General features: G+C 46.6%; 1 protein-coding gene across 3 annotated transcripts in view; it reads left to right on the forward strand.

The window, feature by feature from the left end:
- Positions 1–1,750: 1,750 nt before the first annotated feature.
- LOC138497209 (uncharacterized) overlaps positions 1,751–27,158 on the forward strand; it is a 306,729-nt gene continuing 281,321 nt past the window's right edge. The window contains exons 1-2 of one of the 3 annotated variants that reach the window (XM_069620532.1): positions 1,751–1,860; positions 16,712–16,825. Coding sequence is in view for 1 of the 3 variants with exons in the window: in XM_069620531.1 (XP_069476632.1) it covers positions 1,906–1,956; positions 16,712–16,825 (165 nt within the window). In the remaining 2 variants the exon portion in view is untranslated. The other 2 variants (XM_069620531.1, XM_069620533.1) reach the window with 2 other exon arrangements.

The raw sequence follows: 27,158 nt of genomic DNA on the forward strand, positions 1-27,158 counted from the left end.
TTGCCATCATTTGCAACAAAGATGTGTACACAAAGCACGAGGAAACAGCATGTTGAAGGAGTCAAGATGGTCATACCAGCAGGAGAGGGGAAAATTATCAAGCACAGTCCTCCCCTCTCCTTACCTTCCCCCAGCGAATGCAGCTAACATCCGGTGCATCCTGTGCTGTGTGTGTCTGAGGAGCGGGTGGTATGTGACATGCCTGCGACAGAACAGAGCCCCCGCACTTTCAAAGACTCTCTGCCACTGTCACCCCACGACAAGAAGCACAGAGCCCACACAACAAAAGGGAAGGCTAGCCCATACTGCCAAGTGCTTGCCATCATTTCCAATAAAGATTTGTACACAGAGCACGAGAAAAAGGCCTGTCGAATCAAGATGGCCAAAACAGGAGGAGAGGGGAAAAAACATCAAGCCCAGTCCTCACCTCTCCTTACCTTCCCCGGGCCATGCAGGACCCGGGACACAATGCTCACGCTGCGGTCCGGAGCCCAGCAAAGAACCGAGCGAGCAATCCCGCTCAACTGTGACCCCAAGCACCGCAGGTGGCCCAGGAGCAGCACCACACCTGAGGGAGCCGAGGGCCCCGCCACACAGCCCCCCCCAGGGGGCCAGCAATCGGTGCTCCCCAGTGCCCCACACCGGGAAGAAAAAGTCCAACCTGCCGCAGGCAGGAAAAATTAAACTGAGTGACGTGGATGTGGGGGAGGAGTTATAGGAATTTAAAGAAATAGAAGAACATAGCTCTCAACTCACCCGCTTTTGGCGGGTGTCACCTGCCTTGTAAACAGCGGACTCACCCGCCAAGCCTCCTGCACGCCCATTCATTTCAATGGGCGTCTCACCCGCCAAAAACAAAATCGGGTGATTTCACCTGCCTTTTCAACACAAATGGTTGAGAGCTATGGAAGAAGGTCCTGTGTCGGAGGCAGGGACCTGCTCATGAAGTAAGTACTGGGACGAGGAAGAGTGGACGTGGAGGTAATGCACTTCCTTTCGAACTATTTAGTCCATTAGATGCCATTCCTGCACAGTGTGCGTGGGTGGTTGACGAATAATATATGGACAGACCAATATGGCGGCCTTGTTACATGTTGTTCGGGTATAATTTAAGTGTGCAATAATGTGTATGGGCAGAAAAGGAGGAACATAATCCAATGACCAATGGTTGACATGTTTTTTAAATCCTTTCTTTCTTTCAATCACCTTACTTGTGTATGTAAATTCAACTCACGATTGGGTGGGAACTGTGATCAAGCAACGGGATATGCGAAACGCGTTATGCCGCCATATCCCTTTGAAGAAATTCTGGGATTGCTGATTTCATGCTTAACTAATAAAATGTATGTTTTCGTTTTCATCCGGACTCTAATGGTTATGGTATTGAGCCTTTCGGGTGTGCACAACTCGATTTCTGGTGTCAACACGCTGGAAGGAAGAATATAATATATATATATATATATATATATATATATATATATATATATATATATATATATATATATATATATATATATATATATATATATATATATATATATATATATATATATATATATATATATATATATATTCAAAAGTACAATTTAGGATCGTTTTACCACCCATTTCGATACTTTCTAAAATATATATAATTTTTCGTACTCATTCAATGTGTGTATGACATTCTCTTTGTAACAGTATTTTATACTGGTACTGCAGAAAAGCTTTAGGGGTAACCTACAAAGATGGCCGCGATCTTTTCGACTTTAGTGTCCCTTTCTGAGACTATGCCCATTTCGCCGGAAGTCAGAGAGCCTCCATCTTGAGGTGTGTTTTGTGTCTGGTCTGGTGAGCATCAGCATCTTACGAGCAGAGGTGGTGAGTAATTTTGGGGATGGCTGGACCCCCCCTTTTATTTGGAGCATGGTGTGTTTAGGGTGGGTTGCAGTTTCAGAAGGGTACCCCGCGGAAAACGTGAGTTAAGTTTACCGGGATGCGCCGAGGGTCATGTTGTGATTAAGCATGAACATTGCACCAGTAGTCGGAATGCATCTCTGGGATATTGTCTAGCGTCAACGGCTTCGGTACTTCTGAGGCTCTACTGGCTTGTAATACTTAAACCAATACTGCGCAGACTATGTTCATTCAATCCTCAACTGGCATCATTGCTCAGTCTTTTAATTAATAGTGCAATTTTTGGCGGGTTTATGTCATGCACGAACCCGACGATGTCTCGTCCCTGAACGCCGTACGTGCTGTTGTGGTCACGTATATAGTTTTAGAATCGCAGTGTGGTTTTGAAGAGCAATTCACTCCCACGATAACGCCATGTTCGGTTATTAAAACCACCATAGCCAACATCCAATAAATAAATCCACCGTTTACCGCAGGGAGGAATTTTCATCGGACGGTAGCGTCCGTTTGTATTTTTGTCGCTTATCAAGTACGCAGGATAATAAGAAAGCAAGTGTGAACAATATATTGGTTTTATGTACTGGAAGCCACTTTCAACGTACTTTTAAACTGTTTTTGCTCAACACCAGATCATGAAGTCTGTTCCCCTTCCAACTAATTTAATTACAAGGTCTTGAATAAAATGCATGCCAGCATTACCTCTATGGAACCCACTTTAATGCTGCAAATGGTTTTAATAAAAAGATATCAACAATATATGTCAATACTTGCCAACATTCTGTGACCAAAAAGATGTAGGATTTTTCAAGTTTCAAAAATAATACTTAGCATACCAATGACATCACATGAAATTACAAAACATACATTGTTGGCATCACTGGAGCATTACAAAATACACAACCCATCAAACAGCACAACATGGAAAGATGCTCAAATGTTTAAAATGTATAATTGTGAATGGTAAGTTAACACCGAATTCAATTACCTAACTTCACAGAAAATAATCGCACAGAGCTGGTAGGCAACGTTTACCACTACTCTGTAGCAGCAGCACGGGCAGTACAGATTTATTCCTGCAGTGCAGGTTTAACACTGAACAACATGGAGACTGATAACCTCGGAAAGAGTGCAGGGCACAGTCGTGTAGCTGTCAGGTGAGTGGATTGATCTGAGCCAATCACTCAAATGTATCCCTTACCCGCCCACCGCACAGATTAATTAATTGCCTTGAAGTCACATAAATCACCTGCCACTGTAAAAAGCAGTAGGATCTGTCTCCCAAATCTGTAGGCGGTAGGACTGCTTAAAAAGCAGTAGCCTCCTGCCTAAGTCAGTAGGGTTGGCAAGTATGTATGTCCGCAGAGCTAGTCTGGATCAATGTGGCAGCGCTGCCCCGGTTATGCATCATGTGGCTCCGATATGATGTGTTATTTACAACGTGCTTAAGACGCAGAGGTTTCTAAGTGCGGTGGTCGAACCTGTGGTGCTCCGTGTGGTCTTGCTTCCCAGGGGAGCGTGTTGCCCCTGAGCTATCCTCCCGAGCAATGGCCACAGATTACACCTTGGCCTCCGGCACACACTCATTTATACACACATTTACACATTTTTAAACCATTTTTTTTTTAAAGTCTAAAATCGCCAAAATTGTTAATTATTTCACATTTGACATTGAGATCTCCTTAATCGGGGTCTGCAATCTCTGGCTCTCTGGATGTTTTGTACTATGTATGACTCACAGGATCCCTCACCATTGATTGTTGGCAAGTGATGATGGTAGTCGGAGCACAACTCCTTTGGGGAGCCAACGTTTGCAGACCTCTGCTTTAAACTGCCATACACCTCCTGAAGAGCCTTTGTGACAAACACATCTGCTTGTCATCATTTGACAAATCTATGCATCATGTGCACAGCCTTTGCACACCAATCATTTGTAACACTTAAGGAGAGCTGATATTTGTAAAACGAGACTACAAGTCCCAGAAAGCAAAGGAATGCAAGTTCAACCATTTTCAGTTTTTACCACTGTAATGTTGGCCCTTGAGCCATACCCGAACAGACATTTTATAGTAAGTTCATCTGGTTATAGAGCTGGTCACGAACTTCCAGCTTGCTGTTACACATTTTGTTAAAGAGCATTGTGACTATCCACTCACAAGCAGACCTATTTTTTTCAAGTCATCCTAGTAGACATAATGGACATTAAATTAATCAAATTGAATTATCTTGGAAGCAGACACACAGATGTGGTAGGAAACTTGGCTGGGTGTTGCCTTTCATTTGGAAATGCCCCAACACTCTGCCAATTGACTAAACACTTATTCCCAAGAAAGGCACTGCTCACAAAAGCAATACTTTACAGCATTAATTGCTAGGCCATTGCTAAAGTGCCTTGGGCCTCTGCATTTTCTGCTGCTCTTGACTGCTGTTGAGGTGAGCTGGTCCGATCCCTGTAAGCCGCTTCAATTTGATCTACTGCCTGTTCGTAGGATGCTACTATAAACAGGGCCCTCCGGACAAGGCGACAGCAGGGGAAAAATGTCCCGCTCCGAAATGACCCGGTTTTCTGAACTGTGTATTGCTCTGAGGGGGACGAGCTGCCTCTTCCCTCAGTCAGAAAGCTACTGCTTACTACTTTAAGCGTATGCTTAATATCCATTGATTATTGTTAAGTCGTGATAGTGATGTTTAAATTATAGCTGAGAAATGAGTACATCTTTTTTTGTACATACGCTAAAGGTTAGCAGTGATGCTGTGGTTGATTCATCGTTCGAAACCAACTGACAAAGCCAGAATGTCTGACACCATTTTAAAGTTCTGGGGTACCTCTTTGTAAAGCGCATGGTTCACAAATGCCTCGCCGCTCTATTTAAAAAGTTGTGGGGCCATGGCGGGTTTCTTTTTAATTACTTCTACTTCATGGGCAACTCTGCTCCAAGTGCATAGCAGTAATTTTTTTGTTGTTCATGTTAAAGGACATTTATACTGTGCACTATCGCCACCGAATGGTCCCCTGGCGGATCAGAAAGGTGAGATGGTAGGAGAGGCTAGTAGCGCAGGGCAGGAAATGGTAGAGCGAGAGTTGTGATGTCCTGTTGTAATTGTTTATTTGTGAATCGCTTGTACAGAAGTGAAGTGCATTAAAGCCAGTCAATAAGAATTAGTGCAGTCCAACTTGTGGGGGACTGCACAAGACTTATCTCTTTGGTATTAGACCCACCTTTTTAATATAGGCCTGTACTATACGAGTTGGTACTGTGACTGAGCAGCCATGCTTATCTTAAGAGGGGTAATGTGAGCTGTAAATTGTGCAATGAAACCAATAAATGCAGGTATCCAAGTAACAGCTTCAGTACAGTTGATACCGTTCGCTGAGCACGGGTGCGATTTACGGATCAGCAGACTCCCATGTGCTGTTGTGCGGGACTATGTGTGGTTTGTTTTGTTGTTGCAATGTAGTGAAGTGCATGGGGATTGATGTGCAAAGACGTGGTTGTTTGTTCAGCGTTTGAGAAGTGTGTGTAGAGATTTGAGGTTTTAGCGGTTGGGTTAGTGGGGATTTTTCTTACCTCGTTGCTTCAGACATCTGTGTTTGGTCTCTCTCCCCGTGTTGTCCTGTGGGTTCCCTGCTGGGTCACTCATAGGGTTCTGCGCATACTAGGCGCATGCCCCTGTTTAGTGGTCTGTGGGCAGGAAGATGGTGTAAGCTTACCCCTGGGTAAAATTGTCGCATTCTCTCCACATGGCAAAACGCAAATTCAGTTTATCATTTTTAAGTTCAAACAATGTCCCAACTCTTCCACCCCTGAACCCCCCCACTTGCATCCCTCACGGAAACATACGTAGGAGTTCAGTCAATAAAAACCATGCTTCAGCAGGCGGCTGTTTGCAGCTAGTGGTGTGCCACGGCAGGTTGATTCTACCATGGTTATGACGGGACAATTCTCTTAATGGCTCTCATTGTACTAAATACTTTATGACAATCCTACAGTCTGGTCTGACCTTCCCTGCTCTGGACTGCCCTGGTCTCTCAATGAGCCATAGTGGCTCAGGAAGGCTGACCACGCCATGCCTCTGGACTGCTTCCTATTGTGTAATGCACCCAAGTTCTCTGCTACATAGATATCCCTGGCTTTCCGGGCCCAACGTTGCTCGGTCTGCGTTGCTGGTCGCTTCCAGCCCATTACCATGCAGGCCCTGGTTGCCAGGAGTAGGAAATGTGCCATGTTTGGAATCCTTATCCACTCCTGCTCCTCTACACCAAAAAGCACCAATGGTTCTAGCCTCCTTTCTATCCCACCTATCCTCCTAATCTTGCCCAGGACCACCTCCTAGTAGCTATGCACTTTTGGACATGCCACCACATATAGCAATAATCAACCTGTTGACCCCACCCTTGCCAGCATCATGGAACTACCCCTGAGTACATTTTGGATAAGCATACCGGGTCGAATTGCCATCTTTATAATTGCTTGATGCCATCTAACTTATACTGGAATGCTATCAATGTTTGTTGTACGTTAATGTACAGCGTCCCCCATTGGTCTTCGTCCAGTTCCTTACCCAAATCCCATTTCCAGTGCCTTTTTGTGTGTCTCCGCTTTGCCCCCCTTTGTGGCCAACAAGGACTGATAGTCTGGAGATCAGTCCACTCATGGACATAGCAGTGTTCAATACAGTCTCCTTGCCCGTTATTTCTCTTTGTAACACCTCCTTTCGTTTATTGGACATTAATACCCGCTTAAGTTGCACATATTTAAATGGAGACAGTCTTCCTATGTGTAGACTTTCTTCAAGAACCCCCAGTTACACAAATTCTGTCCTTTGCATTAACCCAACCCTTGCCGTGCACCTGTTACGGCATCTGAGGGTCGATTATTTCATCCTGTGTCGGTGAGGCCCATATATGGCTCGTGGACGAAGGCCACATGGCTACTCCTTTCATATCCCTCCTTCCCCACCAATTTGGAACAAGGATCCCGAAACCGCTTTCAGTGGGGCCCACAGGCACTCGCCCCATGTGACAGGGCGCGGCAGGTGATTTTCCAGTTTAAACCATTGCTTTTCATTATCCACTTGTGTGGGATTATCACCCAGAACTGTGCTGCTCTGAAGTATATGCTCCTGTCCGGCAGCCCCACTCCCTCGTTTTCTCTGGGCTGTATCAAAACATAAGCTACCCTCTTTCTCCCTGTTGTGTTATTTGGCATTTATATAGCGCTCTATATATTATTGGTATGGCCTCAAAGCGCTGGTAGGTTGAACGCCCTTGAGGACTGTGGTCCATGTCAGTTGAGAGAGTAAGGTGGCTTAGGGTGCACTGATTGTGTGTAGCTGAAGCGACTGAGTGATGGTAGCTGCATCCTAGCATTAGGTGTGGTGGTATTTGATATCAGTAGAATGTGTGCAGTCGAGGTAATGGTCACCAGGATTGGGTTCTGGCTGCGTTAGGCCTGTTTAGGACGCTTATGTGTGCAGGTGGGCCAAATTTGAAGGGTATAGCTGCGTTTTATCAGAGTGTTGAGGTGTTCATGAGGAAATGTTCGTATGTGAGCAGCTATGGCAAATTTATCGAGGGGTGTAGCTGCATTCAAATTGTGTATTGTTGTGGAGAAGTGAGTGACCGTAGCAATATGAGAGGTGAGTGTATGGGGGAGGGTTTGATTGATCAGGCTCGTAGTTCCAGAATTAAGGTCCGTGTTTGCGATTGCCGCGTTCACAGTGAACTAATTCGTAATTGATTTGCCGTTTTCGGTGTCGTTCTTGCTCATGATTTCTGAATATTTGGCATCAGGTAGCACGTTTTCAGCAGTCTTGGATGGTCATATTCAGCGTTGCGGAGAGAGCCAGGTTTTTAGAGCTTTGTGAAAGGCCATGTAGTTGTCAAGGCCGGTCAAGTGGCACAGCGAGTAGAGCGCTCGCTTTGACATCCTGCAGAGCCTGCTAACGCAGGTTCGAATCCCGGCGGGGCCAAACTCAGCCTTTCATCCTTCCGAGGTCGATAAATGAGCACCACACACCGTGGGTAATAAGCAGCGCTCAGATACCTGGGGGTTCGTAGCGCTATATAAATAACACATTATTATTATTATTATTATTATTATTATTGTGGGTGTGTCTGTTATGAGCAGGGAGAGAGTGGTGGGTTAAGGTTGAAAAAGCGGATCCTCCGATCCTGGCAGAGTTGGTGGTTGGAATCGCTAGAAGGAGGGCAGTGCTTGATCTGAGGGTGCATGAAGGGAGGTAGGTTTTTCTTTTCTTGTAGGTATGTTGGGCCGATCTTGTGCCCTGCTCGGTGGGTTATACATAGGGTCCTGAAGGTGGCCCGTCTGACTGGGAGCCAGTGGAGGGTTCGAAGAGCGGGAAAGATGTGGGCTCTGTGTCTAAGGGCGAGAGGAGTCTGGCGGCAGCAATTTGAGCTCTTTGTAGTTTGTGGAGTTGATATGCCGGTGCTCCCAGGTATAAGCAGTTGGCATAGTCCATTCTCAACATAACAATAGACTTAACAGCAGCAAGTCTGTTGGGGTAGGAAAGGTAGGGAAAATGCATCTTAGAAGTTTGTGGTGATAATGACAGCATTTTGAAACATTATTGATCTGACTGGAAAGGGTTGGGCATGAGTCCATAGTGCAGCCAATGTTTTTGACTATATCGGAGGGAGGGGGGCCATGGGAGCGGTTGTCAGAGAGGTGCGGTATTGGCACACACCATGATTTCGGTTTTATCGGGGTTTAAAAGGATGTGGTTAGAAGTCATCCATCGGTCAATATCATGGAGACAGGCCTCAAGGTCAGGGCATGGGTTGGTGTTAGTCTTGGGGATTCTTACGATACTTTGGGTATCGTCGGTGTAGTTGTAACAAGAGAGGTTGCGCACGAGGATGATTCCCGATAGTGGTTGAAGAGGAGAGCAGAGGCATGCACCTTGGGGTACTCCAGTGTTGACGGGGCGAGCAGTTGAGACAAAAGTCTTAAGGAAGACGGTTGGTTTCCTGTTGCTGAGGAAGGAGGCAATCCATTTTAGTAACGAGCCACGGATTCCTAGGTAGTGTAGGTGGTCAAGGAGGATTGAACGGTTAAGTGTCAAAGGCTGCAGAGAGATCAAGGAGTATCGGTGCTGTGCATCCCTCAGTCTGCAGTGACCTTGATATCGTCCCAGATCTGAGTGGTTTCTCTTCTATGTCGAGGTCTGAAGTCTGATTGTGCAGGGTAAAGAAGATTGTTTGATTCTACAAAGCAGTTGAGCTGGGAGTATGCAGTCCGGCCAATGAATTTCACAAGAAATCTGGTGTTGGAGATCGGTCTATATAATTCTTGGGTTCAAGTGCGTCGAGGGATGCCTTTTTTAGAAGTGGCTTGACGTGCACTGTTTTAAGGGCTTCTGGGAAGAGGCCAGAGGTGAGGGAGTTGTTAAGTAGAGCTTTAACATGTTCACCTTCGCAAGTAGATCTCCTCTTCCTCAACCCATGTGGTCTTTTGTGGTTCTGCATTCTTCAGTTTGTCAGTGACAGGAGGTCTTGTTTGAACATTTTTGAATAAACGGGCGGTAGTAGCCGATTATCCCCAAGAAGGCTCGTAGGTCCTTTTTTTTTCCTTTTTTGGCATATGCGTATCAAGAACTGTCTTAACCTTTTCTATTTGGGGCTGAACAGGGCCATTACAAATGGAAAAACCTGAGGTATTTAACTGCAGATTGAGCTAGTTGGCATTTTCAGGGGTTTGCGGTTGGGCCTGCTTTCCTTAATACTCACATGACAGAATGAAGGTGGTACAAATGATCTTCCCAAGTTTTACTATGTATTACAATATCGTCTATATAGGCTCTGCAGAAGTTCAGTATTGGTTGTAGAATCTTATCCATTAATCTCTGCACTGTTGCAAGAACTCCATGTAGACCGAATGGTAACACCTTGAATTGGAACAGACCTATGGGAGTAGCAGAGGCAGTTTTCTCCTTGTCGGGTCCATGTAATGGGATCTGGCAATAACCTTTTGTTGGGTCGATCGTAGAAAGGTAGACCGCATTACCCATCGTCGATAAGATCGTCAATAGCGTGGCATTGGGTAAGCGTCAAAGGCAGAGGTGGCATTCACCTTTCTGAAATCGTTGCAAAATCTCCAACTCCCTTTCGGCTTTTCCATCAATATGATCGGCGAGGACAAGGGGCTAGTAGATGGTTCATTGACGTTACCTCAAGCATCTGTTTTACTTCTTGAATAATAGTCTCCTTTTAGGATTCAGATAGCCGGTAAGGTTTTAAATGCACCGCTTTGCCTTCTGGAGTGCAGATATGGTGGTAAATATCCTTCACTCTTCCTGGCTCTTCCCTCAGGACACTGACTATAAAGATCTTGCTTTTGGTTGTTAGTATGTCGGTGGTATCTGTATTCCTGGGCAACAAACAAGATAAAATGGTGTCATTAGTAGGAACGATTTTCCTTCCACTCCTTAAGAAGATTAATGTGGTAGACATGAGTTTTAAGGCGGCGATCAGGTTGGGAAATTTTAAAATTGCAAGCTCCCATTTGCTGTAACACCTCATATGCCACTTAGATATTCGTTTGTTTTCAGTGGTGGGAAACAAAACGAATACCTTTTGACAGATGGGAAGATCTTGGAACCTTTTTTGTCATAGGAGGCTTTCTGTTGTTCCTGGGCCTGAGACAATCTAAAATAGGTTTCAGGGGATGGAATTGGGATCAAATCAAGTCCTTTGCCTGACCATGAAATCTGTCTATGGGACATGCCTGACCCTCACATTAGTGTTCTATGACCCTGTTCCTTGTCCCAGTACCTAAGTTGGGTGTACAGGGGGTAGTGTGCATTACTCCTAGTTGTCTTTTTTTATACCAGTCTTAAAGGGATATGCATATGCGGCAGTTGGAGTGTGTGATAATGGGGAAGACTGATAATACCCTACAAAGGTAGAGGCAGGGCAGGGTGCATTTTGACCAGGGAAAGGGGCATACCATACCTCATCTAAATGCACCTTTCCTCCACCCAGGTGATCCTCCTTCACATATCCAGCACCAGGGTCGGTATCCAAGAGTGATGACCCTTCCCTGGCCACCTGAGAGGAAGACCCAAGGGAAGTAGATGGGAGTATGCCCTCAGGTTCCTCTGAGGTGCCATACTACCCTTCTGAAAGACAGACTTGTACAGCAAGGTGCTACAACCGGGATAATAGCCCAGAAATAGTCCCAGCACTAGACATCCAGCCCAACCAGTGGAGAGGTGCACCACCAATAATTCTAGTTAGACCAATAAGTATACAAATATAAATAGTTTATTGGGCCATTAAAATACACACTAAGCAAGTAAAACCTTTAATAAAATATTGTCACACCAATTAAACCAGCTCCATAAAGTCCAACCCTAAGATGGTTTGGAGTCTTCTGCCCAAAAGTCACCAGTTCCAAATTATACACTTCACAGGTAAGATATTGGCAATGCCAGGGGTATGATTAACAAGAGTAATAATGTTAGATCAGTTCAAGAAAGTAAACTGACTCAATCCCAGTCCTTATGATAGTTCTAGGAAGGGATCCTTGAACAAGATTCCACTGAATAAAGTCGAGAGAGTGATGTAGGGACAGGACCTTACACCCATGTAATACTTTGGCGTACTGCCGAGGAGGGAAGAGAACATCTGACTCTGCTTTCTTCAGAGACCACTTCTGGTGTTCCGGAATCCGTTGGAGAGGAAGCACACTTTTGAACTTGGTCCCGTCGCGGGAAGCCCAGGGGTCGCAGGTGCAGAGGTAACTTTCTGGTGCAGGATTTAGTTTTGGTTGGTCTCCAGTGCTTGGAAATCTGTTTCAGGCAGCTTCCAGTAGACCACCCATATGAGGAAAGATGAAGACCACCTCAAGACCCCTCCAGCAATTGAAGGAGTGTTGATTCGGGGATCACCACAGTCCGACAGCGTCAGGCGTTCTTCAGTGGATGTACAAAGGAGCAGACCAGCACAGCTTCCATTAATGCGAGCTGTCTGAAAATGCAGGATCAGGTGTATAGTTACACAAGTTGAAGATCCTCCAAATTCGAATAATGAACACAACGGTGGTGGCTGCAGCAAGGTATCCCAAGAGGGATGCCTACAATTAAAGGGCCTAGTTTTTAAATGCTTCCACGATGAGGCACCATTCTATCGAAAAACCAGAAGAACAAAGAAACTTTTAAGACGCACCCTTCGATCCAATGATACTCTTCGACTGAGTCAACCACATATCAAATTGAAGAAAATAAGAGGAGCCAGTTCATTTTTGGGCTCTTGCCTTGGCGAACACTCTCCCCAAACACCTTGTTGATGGTGAATCAACTGTCCTCTTTAAGAAACACCTGAAGATGTTTCTTTTCGATGTAGAACTTGGTTAAAGGATCTGTTAACCCACTTCTATTCTACGACCAGCTACTCCAATTTCTGGCCTGACCCTTTTCTCTGATGTTTTGTTTTAGGTTTCTCAGCGCCCTGAGGCCCATGGTTTACTGGCGCTATGTAAAAATGCAGATGGAGAGCTGGTAAGTCCACCGGTTGATCCAGGGACACTTACGAAGAAAGCACAGATCCTCTACCTCGAGCAGGGGGTCAGGGCTACTAGTTGTTCCCACCAGTCCAGGGGTTGAAGCACTGACAAGGGTGTTCTTGATTAGGGAGAGGAGGAGGGCCTCCCTGGGACTGCAGTGGAGTCTATGCTGATCTGCTTCATGGGTTCTCAGAGAGCTGCACTTCTTTGTAGAGGTCTTGGCTCGGACGATGAGCTGTCGAATGGCTACAGAAGAGAAGCCCTCTTTTTATCCAAGATTTGGGCTGGGAGCATGCCCACGCCCACTAATGGTAATGCTCTGCATGACTAAACAAGCAGTGGGTATACAATCCTGGATAACCACTACCCACACATCTGCCCAGCAACAGACATTCGGGCTCCAGGGATGTGGATTGGGACTAGACCCTTCCAGCCCCCTATTCCGTCCGGCCACGCACACAAAAAGCCCCTTAGTCTGCAAAAGCCAAAGCTTTCTGTGGGAAAGGACATTCCATATATGGCATTTCCTGACCTCCGAATGTATGAAGAAACCCAAAATACCAGCAAAAAATTATTGTGCAATTGCAATTTTAGTATGCTAGCCACTTTTAGAAGCCATTCGCAGGAAATGCAAAAGTGCACAAGTAAAATGTATCAAAATGTAAAGGTATTACTGCTGCCACCAGCATGCCTTAGACACATTGTAAAAGTAACCAAAAGGGCATTAGGTAAAGGATTCAAAGTATCTTAAATGCACTTCACAGTACGGTTGTGTACAATTGTAACGATACAAGACATTTACAAACTGTGACGTAGTCTTAGGCACTAATCACTTTCCCCATAAGACTGAGAAAACATGCAACGGAAGCAAAGCAGAAGGCTTTACTTGCCTCCAAAAGGTCAGGACACTGTTCAAACCAAGCAAAAAGAAAAGGGTGTCCCATAGAAGAATATGGAAGGAAAGCAGAAAAAGAAAATCTTTCAATACGCCTACTGCATGGACCGTTTTTGCAGGTGTGCCATCTCTGTTGCCTGCTGAGTAACTGATGTATGCTGTGTACAGGTTATTATGTTGTCCTGCAGCCATCTCAGTCAGGTTTCTATTTCTCAGTGGCGTGTCCCATGCCTGTGAAGGACGATTCTTGTTCTTTCGGGCTGTTGGGGATGTCAATGGCTCAGGGTTTAAGACCCTGTATGACCAGATCCTTAATCTCTCCTGCAAATGAAGATTGGTATTTACTGGGTTGTTCCATCTTCTGGGAACCGACATGCCGGAAAAACTTTTTGAATTATACAGGCTACTCTTCTCCCTCAGGTGTCCCCATGATATGTGGTAGTCTGGTTCTGCGGGTCCTTGCCAACTGCTTTTCTCTATTTTACGTTGGGTTTGAATCCTGCTCATAGGGGTAATGGGACTCCAATCCAGCAGTGGATGTCTACTTTAGGCTTTCCACTGGTCTCTCCTGATCACTGCCACATTTTCATTCGTACCTGTTGGTGGTGGGAACTTACTTTGAGAGTAAACTAGTAAAAAGGACTTTTCTCCTTTGCAAGAGTAAAATGTGTGACATCCAACTGACGTGTGCAAAAACGTATGGAAATCCTTACTCTGCGGCTTTCTGTATTGTGACAGAATATATCTTTAATTATAAGGTCTGGCCATTCTATCTCTCAGTATATATTTAAATTTTGAAAACACAAAAACCTAGTCAATTACATAGTATAGCAAGCGTGCATTTTGTGTGTTTTGAGGTTCGATAGCAGAAGTGTCTTTTGATGTTTAATGCAAGTCTTCATTTCCTGGAGCTATTACTACCTAATGGCATGACAATGTTATTATGCAACAGTGCAGAGAGGCAAGGGCTCCATGCTAAATTCTATATCTAATCTCGAGGTGAATTGGTTGTTCATATAGCGCTTTTGGCAAAGTGCTGTACATGGTACATATTTATCACAATTATCACCAAACCGAAGTCGGTACTCCTTTATAGACCTTGAAAGGTGAGTTGGCTTTGCCGAGATTCGAACCTGCAACCTACAGATCGCAGCAACGAGTGCTCAACAGGCTGAGCTATCTTATTGGTTAACATCCTTCAGGGGTCGGTTAACTGAGTATCGACTGAGGTATAATAATCAGTGCCTAGATGTTGGACGAACCATGTATGATAATACCTGTCTGGATTATCACAGTGACGTGTTTTGCCGAGTTTCTATTTCATTTACAAATGTAACTTTCATTTGTTTTTGAACATCGCTTGCACTTCCTGGAGAGTCAGGTTTTGGATGTTTTAATTGTAGTCTTGAAGATTTCAGATGCTTGAACACCTGTGATTGGTGTAATGACACTCACTCACCCTTGAGCAAAGACTCTGCTGCCACTGACCATTTATAGTAATGCACACCATTGACTGCAAGGTTGAATGGATGTAAACTAGACCGTGCATAGTAATCCTTTTACACACTTTTTATAATTGGAGTGTAAATTAAATTTTAAGTGTAAACATGACCTGCCTCTGCATGATTATGCACACAGCACAGGAACTCAGAAAAATACAATTGTGCAAAACTGGCTTGCTTTTACTGGGGGGTGGGAAGCAAGTATTCTCAATTGCAACTTAGTTTTCCATTTTATTAATTTTACAACCCTAAAATGCTAGGAAAATAAATATGTACAGTGCTTCTGTTTGCTTCATGAGCAGCAACACAGCAGAAGCTGAATGGCAATACACGATTCTTTTAATCAGTGTGCGCAGTTTCTTTTTTTGAAAGGCTACAGAGAAATACATTCTGTACAGAGGCTTTTATTCATGGCTTGCAATTACGTCCATGTAGATTAAAAAATCAAAAGCAGCCTACTGGTTTCTGTCAAGTAACATGACCTCTGCACTGCCCTCTGTTCTAAACTTGCGTGCAAATGTACACCAGAAAATAATAAAGCTGTCGTATTTACAAGTGGTATAGGGGAACTGCATTAGTATGCAGACCGGGTGGATTGCTGTTGCCTCGCTTTGTGCTGCATTGATAGCAGCCCCTTATGAACTCCAGCTCCTAGTTTTGGTGCTTTGCTTTATGCTGGGCTTTCTGTATACCATCGCATAAGAACTTTGATGTGTGAGCAGGTCTTCCAGCTCCCTTCTTTCCCATGTCTCTTTCATGGTGTTCAACTGATTCCTGTGGTGGTCTGCTGATTCTTGGTCTCTCTGGGGTATTTCTCCAGGATCAACTGTTTCTCTAAAACGAGGAGGTAAAAACCTGCCATTCTTTGTGTTCTAAGCTCTTGAGTGAGTCATTTTGGGACTAAACATTGACAAGTTAACACATGGGGTGGGTACAGGAATTGGTGCCATCCCAACTGCACACACCGCCCTGCCCCGCCCCCCCCCCCCATGCTGGATTTCTCTCTGGTAGGCCTCCCACCCCACGCAGAGTGATATTCCCATCTTGACAAGGTCAGGAAACTGACCTTGTTCTACACCTTCGAAGTGTTATCACGATATTGTGTGCGTACATTTTATGAACATTCGTTTAGGAAATCTGACTGTTATTTGTGGCTTCTTGGATCAGAATCGTGATGATATTGTTTGTATCATCTAGTGGTATAATCTGAAAATCTGTATAGTGTCTGACATGTCTGGGGATTTCATTTTGGCTAAAGAGCAAGTTAGGCCTCACTTGACGATTTACTGTTATTTATATGCTATGCTCTGCTGGGTTATGTTTTACACATGCTTATTTTTCCTAACATATTTTTCATGGGGCCTTGTAATAAGTGTCTTTGTTTCAGAATACTAATGTGGTATGTGTTTGTTTTTTTTTTTGTATTGATCATTGGAAATAAGTCTACCTTGGTGCTAGCCTTCCTCCCTTCTTAAGTTAATCATGACGACTCTGCTATGCTTACCAGAAGAAAGTTTGGCCTTTCCTTTTGGGCTACACACTGTTCTATCTTTTTTTTTTTAAATTTTTTTTTTCATGCTGAGCTCCCCAGCCCCTCTTTAATAAAAATATAGTGCCCTCACCAGGGGCTAACGGGGCCATTGGTCAGGACTGAAAGCGAGAAACCTATACTAGTTTACATAGTCCTTAAACCTTTCACTGCCAGGACCTCAATGCTTTACTTTGTAAATGAAGATTCTGATATACATAACAGCAGTAAAAGGTTTAGACTTATAAATTGGGCCCCATTTTGTGCCATTACACTTGCATTCTTGCCATTTGTCGTTTCTAAGCACATAATGTTCTTTAATTGGCTTCAAACATTTACAAGGTTAAACTTTGGCATTATGTTGCAGTACATTGCTGTATGTTTCAAGATGAGCAACGCAAAGGAGTCTCCACAATCTCAGAGTGATGACAAGGCCATGGAGTATGATCCTGAGAAGGTCAACACGATATACTATTGTGAGGTGAGGAAACAATATCAGCCACCTGGTCTTTAAAATACATTTCTGCATTTTTGTCATGGCCTTTCTTATTTTCCATATTGTTTGTCAATTAGGTTTTTATGCATATTTGTGTGTTCTGGCTTAAATATTAGCACCATTGAGAGATGTCATAGTCCTTGTTACCATTTTCTTTAAAAGAGCAGTGTTGTTGACTGTTGGTTTCCGTAAAAACAGTTGTAAAAAAACAATCTAGATAAAAGCATTACTTATCTGTACTATTAGATATCTTGGGAAGGTACTGTGGGAAAAAAGGTACTGTGGTGGGTCGCACTGTTCCCCCAGAGAACACAACTCCCTGCGCTTGGGACACTCCACTGGCTGACGATCAGTCGACTGAACTCCATCAGGAACATGTGCATTACCCACTGCGCAATCCACAAGAAAGACTTGGAATCTCAGCAAAACCAGCTCTCACGCTACCACCCCACCAGAAACCTCAGATCAGGCTCTGCACACCTCCTGGTAGTCCCATCCTTTTAAAGTTCTCCAGATTAGGAGTCACCTGTTTTCTATCCTTGCACCCACATTCTGGAACTCTCTCCCCTTCGCGCCCTTATGTGCGGCGGCCTGGCCTAACCTCCTGTGCTTTAGAGTTACCTGGTTGTCCTCCCTGTGCACGATCAGCTTGATTATTCTCCGGTGTGTCTTAAGTGCAATGGGTTTCCACCCTTCCTGCCCATATGGGTGCAACATCTGGCCCTCTGTCAGGGTTCATCCTAGGTGCAGGTTGCTGGATCGACTATCTGAATTGTCCCTGCGTGCTTGGCGTTCCACAAGGAAGTTTGAATGGCAGAAACCAGGCTGTTTGAGGAAGAAGAGCCTAGTGGCTGAGATAGGCAGGTGGGGTTGGGACATTCAAACCCATGGGCTGACCACCTACAACTACGTAGACGATCCCCAACTCATCTTTAAGAGAACCTCCGCCCAAGACCCAAACACCCTCAACAAATGCCTCACAGATGTATACACCTGGATGACTGTATTGCTCGCCAAGAGTGCACAGACAGTTATTTATCACCAGTACATTCCAGAGCAAATACTTTGAACGCAGGTAGACAAAAGCAATTACTCACACACAGAGGATAAGTGCTCTTATACAGCTATTTATTCATAGTTAAACGTACATTAAGCAATAAGTGATAACACAGAAATAAATCACAGAAAAGATAATAAGCTAACAAGAATATATCACCATGGGCGTAACTGAATTCCCCATCTCGCCAGAAGCGGCTGGAAGACCCCGGTAACAGCCAGGCCGAGAGCACAACAGCCCACCGGTATTTTGGAACGAGGCGGCCCCACCTCCGACTGAGGTCTTTGTGTTTTTCCGCCGGACCTTTGCAGAGCCCCACATTATGTCTTCCTCAAAAGGGGTGGCAATTTCTAGAACCTTCTGGCATTAGCGCTTGCGCTTTGATGAGTGACCGTTGGTTGCCGGCCGGGTGGACCGACGGTAACCCTAAGGAGCAAAGCGCGTCCCTCTCCTAAAGCACCACAGAATACAATTCTGTAACTTGTCTTCAACTTTGGCATGGGCGGCATAACAAACCTTATCTGGTACCAGCCGGCACCTGCGTATTCTAGTCTCTCCGAGCTCTGTGTCCTTGGATGGGCCATGCAAACCAACACAAGCAACGGATAACGTTGAAAACATGTTTTTCAGTAAAATACTGCTAACCAAGCTGAAAATCTGTGTACAAGTGCAGCTTCCACTGAGGCATGGAATAAATATCCATTATGGCTCGGTGTGCCCCCAGAAATCACTGCGCACCAGCGCCATATTTTAGCTCAAGCATCACAATAACAAACAATCTCTAGCTAAATCTGACCAAAAATGAAATACTGTTCTTCTCTCCAGAAGACAATGCAACACCAGCATACCTGAGCTGGCCACCATGCATGGGAACCCAACCGTAAACGTCTTGATTTTAAAAAGAAAGAAAAACACCTGCAATCCTCAGACAGCATATTTTCTCTAGAACCACAAGTCAACGCAATAGTGAATAAATGCTTCTATCTCCTGCGACTAATAAGAGGGCTGCTCCCCTACCTCAACTACCCACATGGAACCCTCACAATCCTCTCTTCGGTACTATTGCGACTAGAGTAAGCGAATAGCCTCTATCTTTGAATGCCAGATCGCCTCACAAAAAAGCAACCCATCCAAAATACTGCAGCAAGACCACACTGGCTACCAGTAAAAAAACACATCATCTTTAAAGCACTCTCCATCGCCAACAAATCACTACATGGTCAAGGAGCCACATTTCTCAAAGCAAAAATCAACCGCTACCTACCAGGAAGAAACCCAAGATCGAGTAACCGGGTCCAAATAAAAATTAAACACTATGAGAAAAGGACATTTGGAGGAACCGCGTGCTTCTATTTGATAGCCAAACTATGGAAATTGGTACCGAAGGAAATAAGAACTGCGCAATACCACCTAACTTTCAGAAAATGACTGAAAACCTAGCTAACATATGAATACTACATGAGTAACTGACACAGAGGATACTAAGTAACCCATCCAGCACTCTGTTATAAGATAGGGTGTGCTGGGTCTAGAATTATACAGGACTAAGTGAAGTCAATTTCACTCCACTGCTCTGTGAAACAGTAGTTGGTCCCAGAGAAGGTATTTAAACCTTGGGAAATCTGAAAGACTTCCCTGTGTCACTGCACTGAAGGTGCTTTGTGACACAATTGTGAAAGATGATGCCTATGGAGTTGGTTAGACTTCATAACCAAAAAGAAACAGTGTATAAACTCACATAAAAAACATGAGAGAGTGGAAAAAAGGGTCTCCCTCTCTCCAGGTTAAAAAATCAAGTCCTCAAAATCCAGCAAATTTGCTGGGGTCTCTGAGGTGGAGGGAATTAGCACATTTTTGAGACTTCTCCCTAACAAACAGTCTTGGGTTTATACCTACCTTTAGTTGCTGGTAGCTCATTTAAAAAGTATGGGTTTTACTTGCCTTAAATAGCTGTGTGCAATTCTTAATAAGTTTACTGTGGGTTTTACTACCCTTGGTCTGCCTTGTGCGATCCTTAGTTAATAAGCCCACACTGTTCCAATAAAAAAACTACAGCAGATTTTAGAGAAGTTTTGTGACCTGATATAATTCTATTCTAGAAAAAGAGCGAGATTAACCCCTCCTCATTCCTTGCATATCTACACAATATAGCCATTCTCATATTCCACGTTCCTTCACAATCCATCAGCAAGTGTCTTAACGTTTGATCTTTGGGTACCTCACAAACATTACACAATCTAAGTGTTCTTTCCTCTTGTATTGACAAAATCTCCCCAGTAGGCAACCAGTTTAACCTTATCCTCAAGAAATTACTTCTAACCCTCCTATCAGAGAATGTTACTAAATATTTTGAGAGAGACCCCAAACCTTTCTCCATTGATTGAAAGGAGTTGGGGATTATTGCATTTCTAACTTTAGCAATTGCGTTTATCCAGTCGAATCGTTGGACTGCTATCTGTACTAGCTGGGGGTATTAACCAATGTCTCAATGTTTGAGTCTGACGACTAGGAAGTTCTTTTACTTTCGAGTCTAGTTGTAACAATAGTTTGGATTTTGAACATACGAGTTACCTATTAATATCACCATACAGTGTGTTGTCTGCGGTAATAATCTGCCTGTAAACTGACATCAGTTTCCAATTTTCATGGAAACCCAATGAGGTCAGTCCCAATTCGAATCTCGGGTTCCACTATGATGTACTCGTTGGAAGTCCGAGAACTTGTTTCCAGACAAGAGCCTCTATTTTGTCCCAATTCATATTCTAAAGCAAAGGTGTTGCTTTGAGACCGTACAAAATAACTGGTATCACCTTTGCCTTAAAAAATCTAATCAATGGAATAATTGAAAACCTGCAATATTTATTGTAACTTTTTTTCATTTGGGGAGCAAATTGTAGGGCCTTCCTTTCTACTTCTGTCTCCACTTTATATAATGCTTGTGAGCCATATATCTTGTACCCCAAATATGTTAACTCCTCCACCGCAGAATACTAAGGGAATCAAATGCCCAATTTACATACTTGACCTTCTTGTGGTGATGCTTAAACACCAAAATCTTAGATTTTCCCGGATTAATCGACAGTCCGTTCTCCCTGGCATAGTCGCCAAGGTTTCTTAATGGGCGCTACAGGCCTATCGCCGTTCCGCCAAGCAGCACATCTGCATAAGCCAGCCAGTGGAGTCTCCTCCCATGAATATTCGGACTGGCTGACGCAGATGGCTCCAAGTAGTTTCCCAAGTCAGCTAAATATAGTATAAAAAGAAGGGGCGCTCTCAGGCAACCCTGCCTCACTCCGCTTTAATTAGCTCTGAAAGATGTCCATGCTCATACAACCAGGCTCTGAGTGGTATCTCTATGCAACTTAGTGCGTAATACATTCTTGGCCACTTCGCGTAAGTCAGACCTCTGTGCATTCCCACAGGTATCCTCTTTTCAGAAATGCATGGTGTTCCCAGTTTTCCTTGGTGGCTTGGACATCCTAGGCCCAAATCTGTATGGTGTGCACATGAGTCAAAATCCTGCAATCCTGCTGTGCGAATAGAGTTGGGGTTACCCGTGTTTTTGGCTTTGCCGTTTGCACGTCGGTAGGTGCCCCCACACATGTGAGGTACCGGTTTCATCGGGACATCTGTGGGAACGCAGGACGGTAGGCCGTGTATTGTTGGCGGTGTGTTTCGGTGGGTGACCAGAGTAAAATGTGAGGGAGTTGTGCCCCTCCCAATTTGGATTTTGCAAGGGGTTCTGGGTAATACATTCTGGTGGGATTTGCGCCAGTTAGACCTCTGTCGATCTTTTGGGAAATGAATGGGGTTCCCCGTTATCCTTGATGGCTTTGACACCATAGGCCCAAATCTGTAGGTCTCCCCAAACCCTTTGGGGGTTACAAGTGGTGTAGCCTTTTTCCTTTTGCGCCCCGGTAGGTGCACCCACACATGTGAGGTACCGTTTTCATCAGGACACATATGGGGACGCGGGAAGGTAGGCATGTGGTGTTGGCGGTGTGTTTCGGTGGTTTGCCAGAGCGAAATGTCAGAGAATTGTCTTTATTTCCAGCCAATTTCAGAGACATTTCCCTCTGTCCACTCACTGAAACACGTCGCCAACAACCAATGTCGTACCTTCCTGCGTTCCCACAGGTGTCCCGATGAAAACAGTACCTCGCATGTGTGGGTACACCTACCGGGGCGCAAAAGGAAAAGGCTAACCCATTGGTAACCCCAAGCCTTTCGGCACAGTACATTTTGTTTGTGGGCAACCTACAGATTTGGGCCTAAGGTGTCGAAGCCAGCAAGGAACACGGGGAACCCCATGTATTTTCCAAAAGAGGACACCCGTGGGAATCCAGAGGTCTGACTTGCGCGTAGCGGCCCCAAATCTATTACCCAGAACCCCCGGCAAAGACCCACATGGGAGAAGGGTGCCCAAGGCCAGGGATATTACCGCCAACTTTGCTGGAGCTCTGGCTGCCCTGCGTTACAGCTTCTCCCGACCAGGGAGTCCCAGCAGTGTGCCAATACCTCCCCAAAGGGAAAAGCTGTAATGCAGCCCAGCCACAACTCCAGGACGGTTGGAGGTGATGTCCTTGGCCTTGGACATCCATGTACCATGTGGGTGTACCTTCCCCTAAGCACAGCAGCAGCTCCAGCGAGCCCCGGCAGGATCCCCATTCCTCCCCGGAGCTGACATCTGTAACGTAGCACAGCCAGAGCTGCAGCCTGGGCTTGCAGACGGACAACCCACATGGGAGGCATCCGCTCCCAGAGAAACACCAATGCTGGCATGGGGGCAATTTGTGGCCTGCCCCTGCAATTGTGTCACAGCCCACCAAAATATCTGCCCAGACGGCCCATTCCCTCCCACCCACACCACCAACAATCCAGCCCCAGTCTCACCCACACCACTGACGGTGGGCTCTACCCATAGAATAATAGAAAAACGTACTCGCATAACGCTGCAGCTGCTTGCGTAGAAATCACTGTAACCAAAACAAAAAACATGTTACCTATGGTCACCCCAGCAAAAACAAATCTACACTCGTACTTTCCAAGCATGCCCCCCCAAGCAAACCATCCGTGGTGGTCTACTGAACCTTACCCCCGTAGTGAAAACACATTTGCCCCTTTCTATGGGCAGATATCTGCCCTCAGGGAGCGCTGCATGAGGTGCCCCTCCCACACTCCATTTGGGGTGGGGAGAAGCCCGCCCCAAAACATCGGACAGGCCCACCAATGGATGGGGCAGTAGGGATTGGGCACCCTGGGACCAGATTGGCACAACAATGTGCCCCTCTGCTCCAGGGCAAGTTTGGTAAACAAAGTAAAAAATAGAAAATGGCAGGCTGCACTTTAGGGGGGGGCTGAGGGGCACTCTACACCGCCGGGGAACTTTGTTATGTGAAGGGGGGTGCACCTCTCCAACCCCACCCCAATTGGAGGGGCTGCACTTCTCATGTAGCCCTCCCTGGGGGCAGATAAGAGGGGGGGGGCTGTCCTGCACTCCTCCCTGTACTCGGGTGGCCCTTCTAGGAGCAGATATCTGCCCCCAGGGAGGGCTGCATGACATGGCCCCCACTCCATTGTGGGGGAGGGGGTCACCACCCCTTCCCGTTAAAGATTCCCTGTCGGTTTCGGGTGCCCCACAGCCCCCCTAAAATGCAGTCTACCATTTTTCCTTTGGTAACCCAACTCCCCTTGGCTCAGATGGGCCCAATAGGGTGCCAATCTGGCCCCAGGGTGCCCAAACCCACTGCCCCACCCACTGGGGGGGCCTGTCCCACAATTTATTTGGTGGCCCTCTTACCCCCTCACCCCAAATGGGTGGCGGGGGCACCTCATGCAGGCCTCCCTGGGCCTCCTACAAACGGCTGCGTGAGGCACCCCCCCTCCATTTAGGGTGGGGGGAAGAGGGCCACTAAAACTGTGGGACGGGCCCCCCCAGTGGGTGGGGCAGTAAAGTTTGGGCACCCTGGGGCCAGATGGGCCCATTGGTGTGCCCCTCTGCACCAAGGCAAGTTTGATAAACAAAGACATTGAAAATGGTACACTACACTTTAGGGCGGGCTGAGGGGCACCCTAAACCTCTGGGGAATTTTCCAATGTAAAAAGGGTTGGCCCTCTCCCCCTCGCCCCCCCACACCAAATGAAAGGGGGGCCATCTCAATCAGCCCTCCCTGGGGTCAGATGGCCCTTCCTAGGAGCAGATATCTGCCCCCAGGGAGGGCTACAAGGGGTGCCCCATTTCCCCTTGGGGCGAGGGGGAGAGCCCCCCCTGTCCGTAAAATAAATCCCTGGTTGTTAGTGGCCCCCTTTACCCAAATCTCCCTTTTTTTTGTTTTGTTTTTTCTTTACTTTTTTTTTCATTTTGCCCCCTTCCCTGGGGGCAGATGATCAGCCATCTGAACCCCCTGGAGGGCCCTAACCTGCAGGCCCCATCCTTTGGGGGGCCTGCACTCTCATACCTGGTGGCCCTCCAATTGGATGGGGGCCACCTCATGTACTCCTACCTGGGCCCCCCTTTCCACTTGCTGTGGTAGGGAGAATGCCACCACCGTTTCAGGGGGCAAAAAAAATCCCTGGTGTCTAGTGCCCCACCAACCCCCCCCCCCCCCCCCCCCCCCCCCCCAGGCCCGTTGCATTTCAAAATTTTTTTTTTTGTTTGCCCCCTTCCCTGGGGGCAGATGATCAGCCATCTGCCCCCAGGGTTCTGCACATGTGCCCCCATGCTTTGGGGGTTGGGGGGGGGGGTGCTGCTTACTGTAAGCAGCCCCCACCTCCCCCCGCTTCTCAGACAGATCCCTGGTGTCTAGTGGGCATTGTTGGGCGCGGATCGAGCGCTCTGCCTTCTGATCCGCGCCCAGCAATGCTGTCACAAAAGGTGTTGTTGGAAAGGGGAGAATCTCCCCTTTCCAATGCCTCCCGCCCCCCCCCCCCCCCCACCCTCGATCTCCGGCTTGATACACAGCTGGAGATCGAGGGGGAGAAAGGTTGAGACTCGAAATGGCTGCCACAGTGAAAATTCCTTTCAATTTCGCGTTGGCGTGCATTACGCACGCCAACATGAAATTGAAGGTAATCCAGCCCCCCTGGCAGTGAGGGGGGACCTCGCCCACACATAGCTTGGGGGTTGGATTACAGTTCAGATCGCTCAAAACAGGGTGCCAAAAAGGACGAGCTATCTTGTCCTTGGCACCATAGAGGTAATGTCAAGGATGAGATAGCTTGTCCTTCCTTGGCACTTACGCGGTTAAACAATTGGGTGAGAAATCGTGCCCACATACCGGGGTTATTTTTAAGAACCTGGATGCTGAGTCCATCTGGGCCTGCCGCTCTGGAGGCGGAGGATTTACCAATTTCTAATGGATTGTGTCCTCCAACGTATTCCACATCTTTGAGATGTAATGTCCACAGCTGTGCACTGCGGAAACCTTTTTGGCAGAGGGCATGCTGCATCAATGACGTCGGGTTGATGTCCCTCGAAGGCCTTGCGGAGGGCGACGTCACTGGATGTTATAAATAGGATGCACAGCACCTGTAGTATCAGTTCTTCTTTTTCCACTAACGTGTTTGCTTCGAGAACTCAGCGTGCCTAGTGTGTTTCATCGTTGAGATGGCTTTTTCTTCAAGCCCTCCGACTCTGCGTTCTGGCTTCAAGACTTGCCGGGACTGCAAGTCGATCACCGACCCGCATCGAATATTTGTTTGGTGCTTGGGCGAGAGTCACGACAGACTGTTTAAATTGGCAGTTGCTGACTGACTGCCAAGGCCTCGTGGGAGCGTAAGGGGAAGCTCCAGGTAGGTAGGGGTTCCAAGTCCCGTAGTTCTAGGGGTGTCCACCGACGATTGGAGGGGCGACTCTCCGTGTCGGGAGGAGGCCTGGGGTTCTCGGCCCCGGAGTGGTTCCTGCCATTCTTCTTCCTCGTCAAAGCGTTCTCGGAAGCGCCGTCACCGGTCTCCTTCCAGGTCTTCCTCGGAGGATGGTGCCGCGAGGAAAGTGGCATGCCCGACAGTGTCCTCGACTCAGGAGGAATGGGCTGCCTTTAAGGAGCAAATGTTAGCGATATTTCAATCGCAGGGCACGGTTCTGGTTGTGCCTTCTAATGAAGCCGTCAAGGAACTGTCTCGTACCGTGGCTTGCATGCCTTTTGGGCTCGGGTTCGCGGCGTGACTTGCACTGGGACCCTTTGAGGTCCCATTCGGATAAGGCTTCGGATAGTCGCAAGAGACGTGCTTCCAGGTCTCGGTCCTCTTCTCCGGCGAGACCGCTGCAACCTGCTAAGGGCTCGAAGCCGGAGTCGATTCGGTCGGACTCAACGCTTTGCTGTCTTATCAGCCCACGGTGCCGTCGGCACCAGTGTTTGACGCCGAAGCCTTTGCTGCTGACGACGCTGAGGTTCTCGCCGCTTTTGGCGTCTAAGCCTTCGGCGCCCTCGACGCCTTTGGGTATTTGTGCCCACAATTTACCATTGGAGTATCCTGATTTGGTGGATCCTCCAAGGAAGCCTACGGCGAAGTCTGTGAGGCCAGTATTGGATTCCAGGCCCACTTCTGTCCCCAGGCCAGGGTTTCAACACCCTGTGGACAACCTATATGAAGCGGAAGACCGGTCTGAATTTGAGGACCCTGGTGAACTTGATGTGGCTCCAATCTTTTCTGGAGACAGTCAATTGGAGGAGTTGAGGCAACACCTTCATGATGCCAGTGGGTTGGAAACTTCTCCGGAAGTGGAATTTAGTAGGCCTGAGCCTGGGGCTCATGTGAGTCTTCATACACGTGGCTCATGGCTAGGGTCTCGGAGTATCTGGGCTGGTCCAGTCCTCCTGAAGACTTTGTGCAGGATGATGTAACAGACATTTTAGATCAAGGTCCGTCCTGTGACCCGGTGTTACCGTTTCATCTCAACTTGCAGTAAAGGGTGGCAGCTGCTTGGCAGTCACCGGAATCTCTTCCGGCTGTTAATAAATTGACAAAGTACGGCCCTTCCGTTAGCAACCACAGCTATTTATCTCTCACCCCACTCCCGAGAGTTTGGTGGGTCAGGCGGCTATGGCCACCTCGATGCAGGCGGTGTACCTTACCATCCCTCCTGATGGGGACGACAACCGCTTCAACGGTTGTCGTCCCTTTTCTGCAGGGAGCATGGCATTGAAATCGGCCAAATCCACTTGTGCCTTAGCAAGGTTCTCACACAATCTGTGGAACTGTTTCTTTAGCGGCTGAGCATATTCCTGGGGGGGAAGAAAGGGGTGGCTTCCTGGCTCTCGT

The sequence above is a fragment of the Ambystoma mexicanum genome, chromosome 5q (assembly GCF_040938575.1).
Source record: "Ambystoma mexicanum isolate Mex_15411 chromosome 5q, UKY_AmexF1_1, whole genome shotgun sequence".
Taxonomy (NCBI): domain Eukaryota; kingdom Metazoa; phylum Chordata; class Amphibia; order Caudata; family Ambystomatidae; genus Ambystoma; species Ambystoma mexicanum.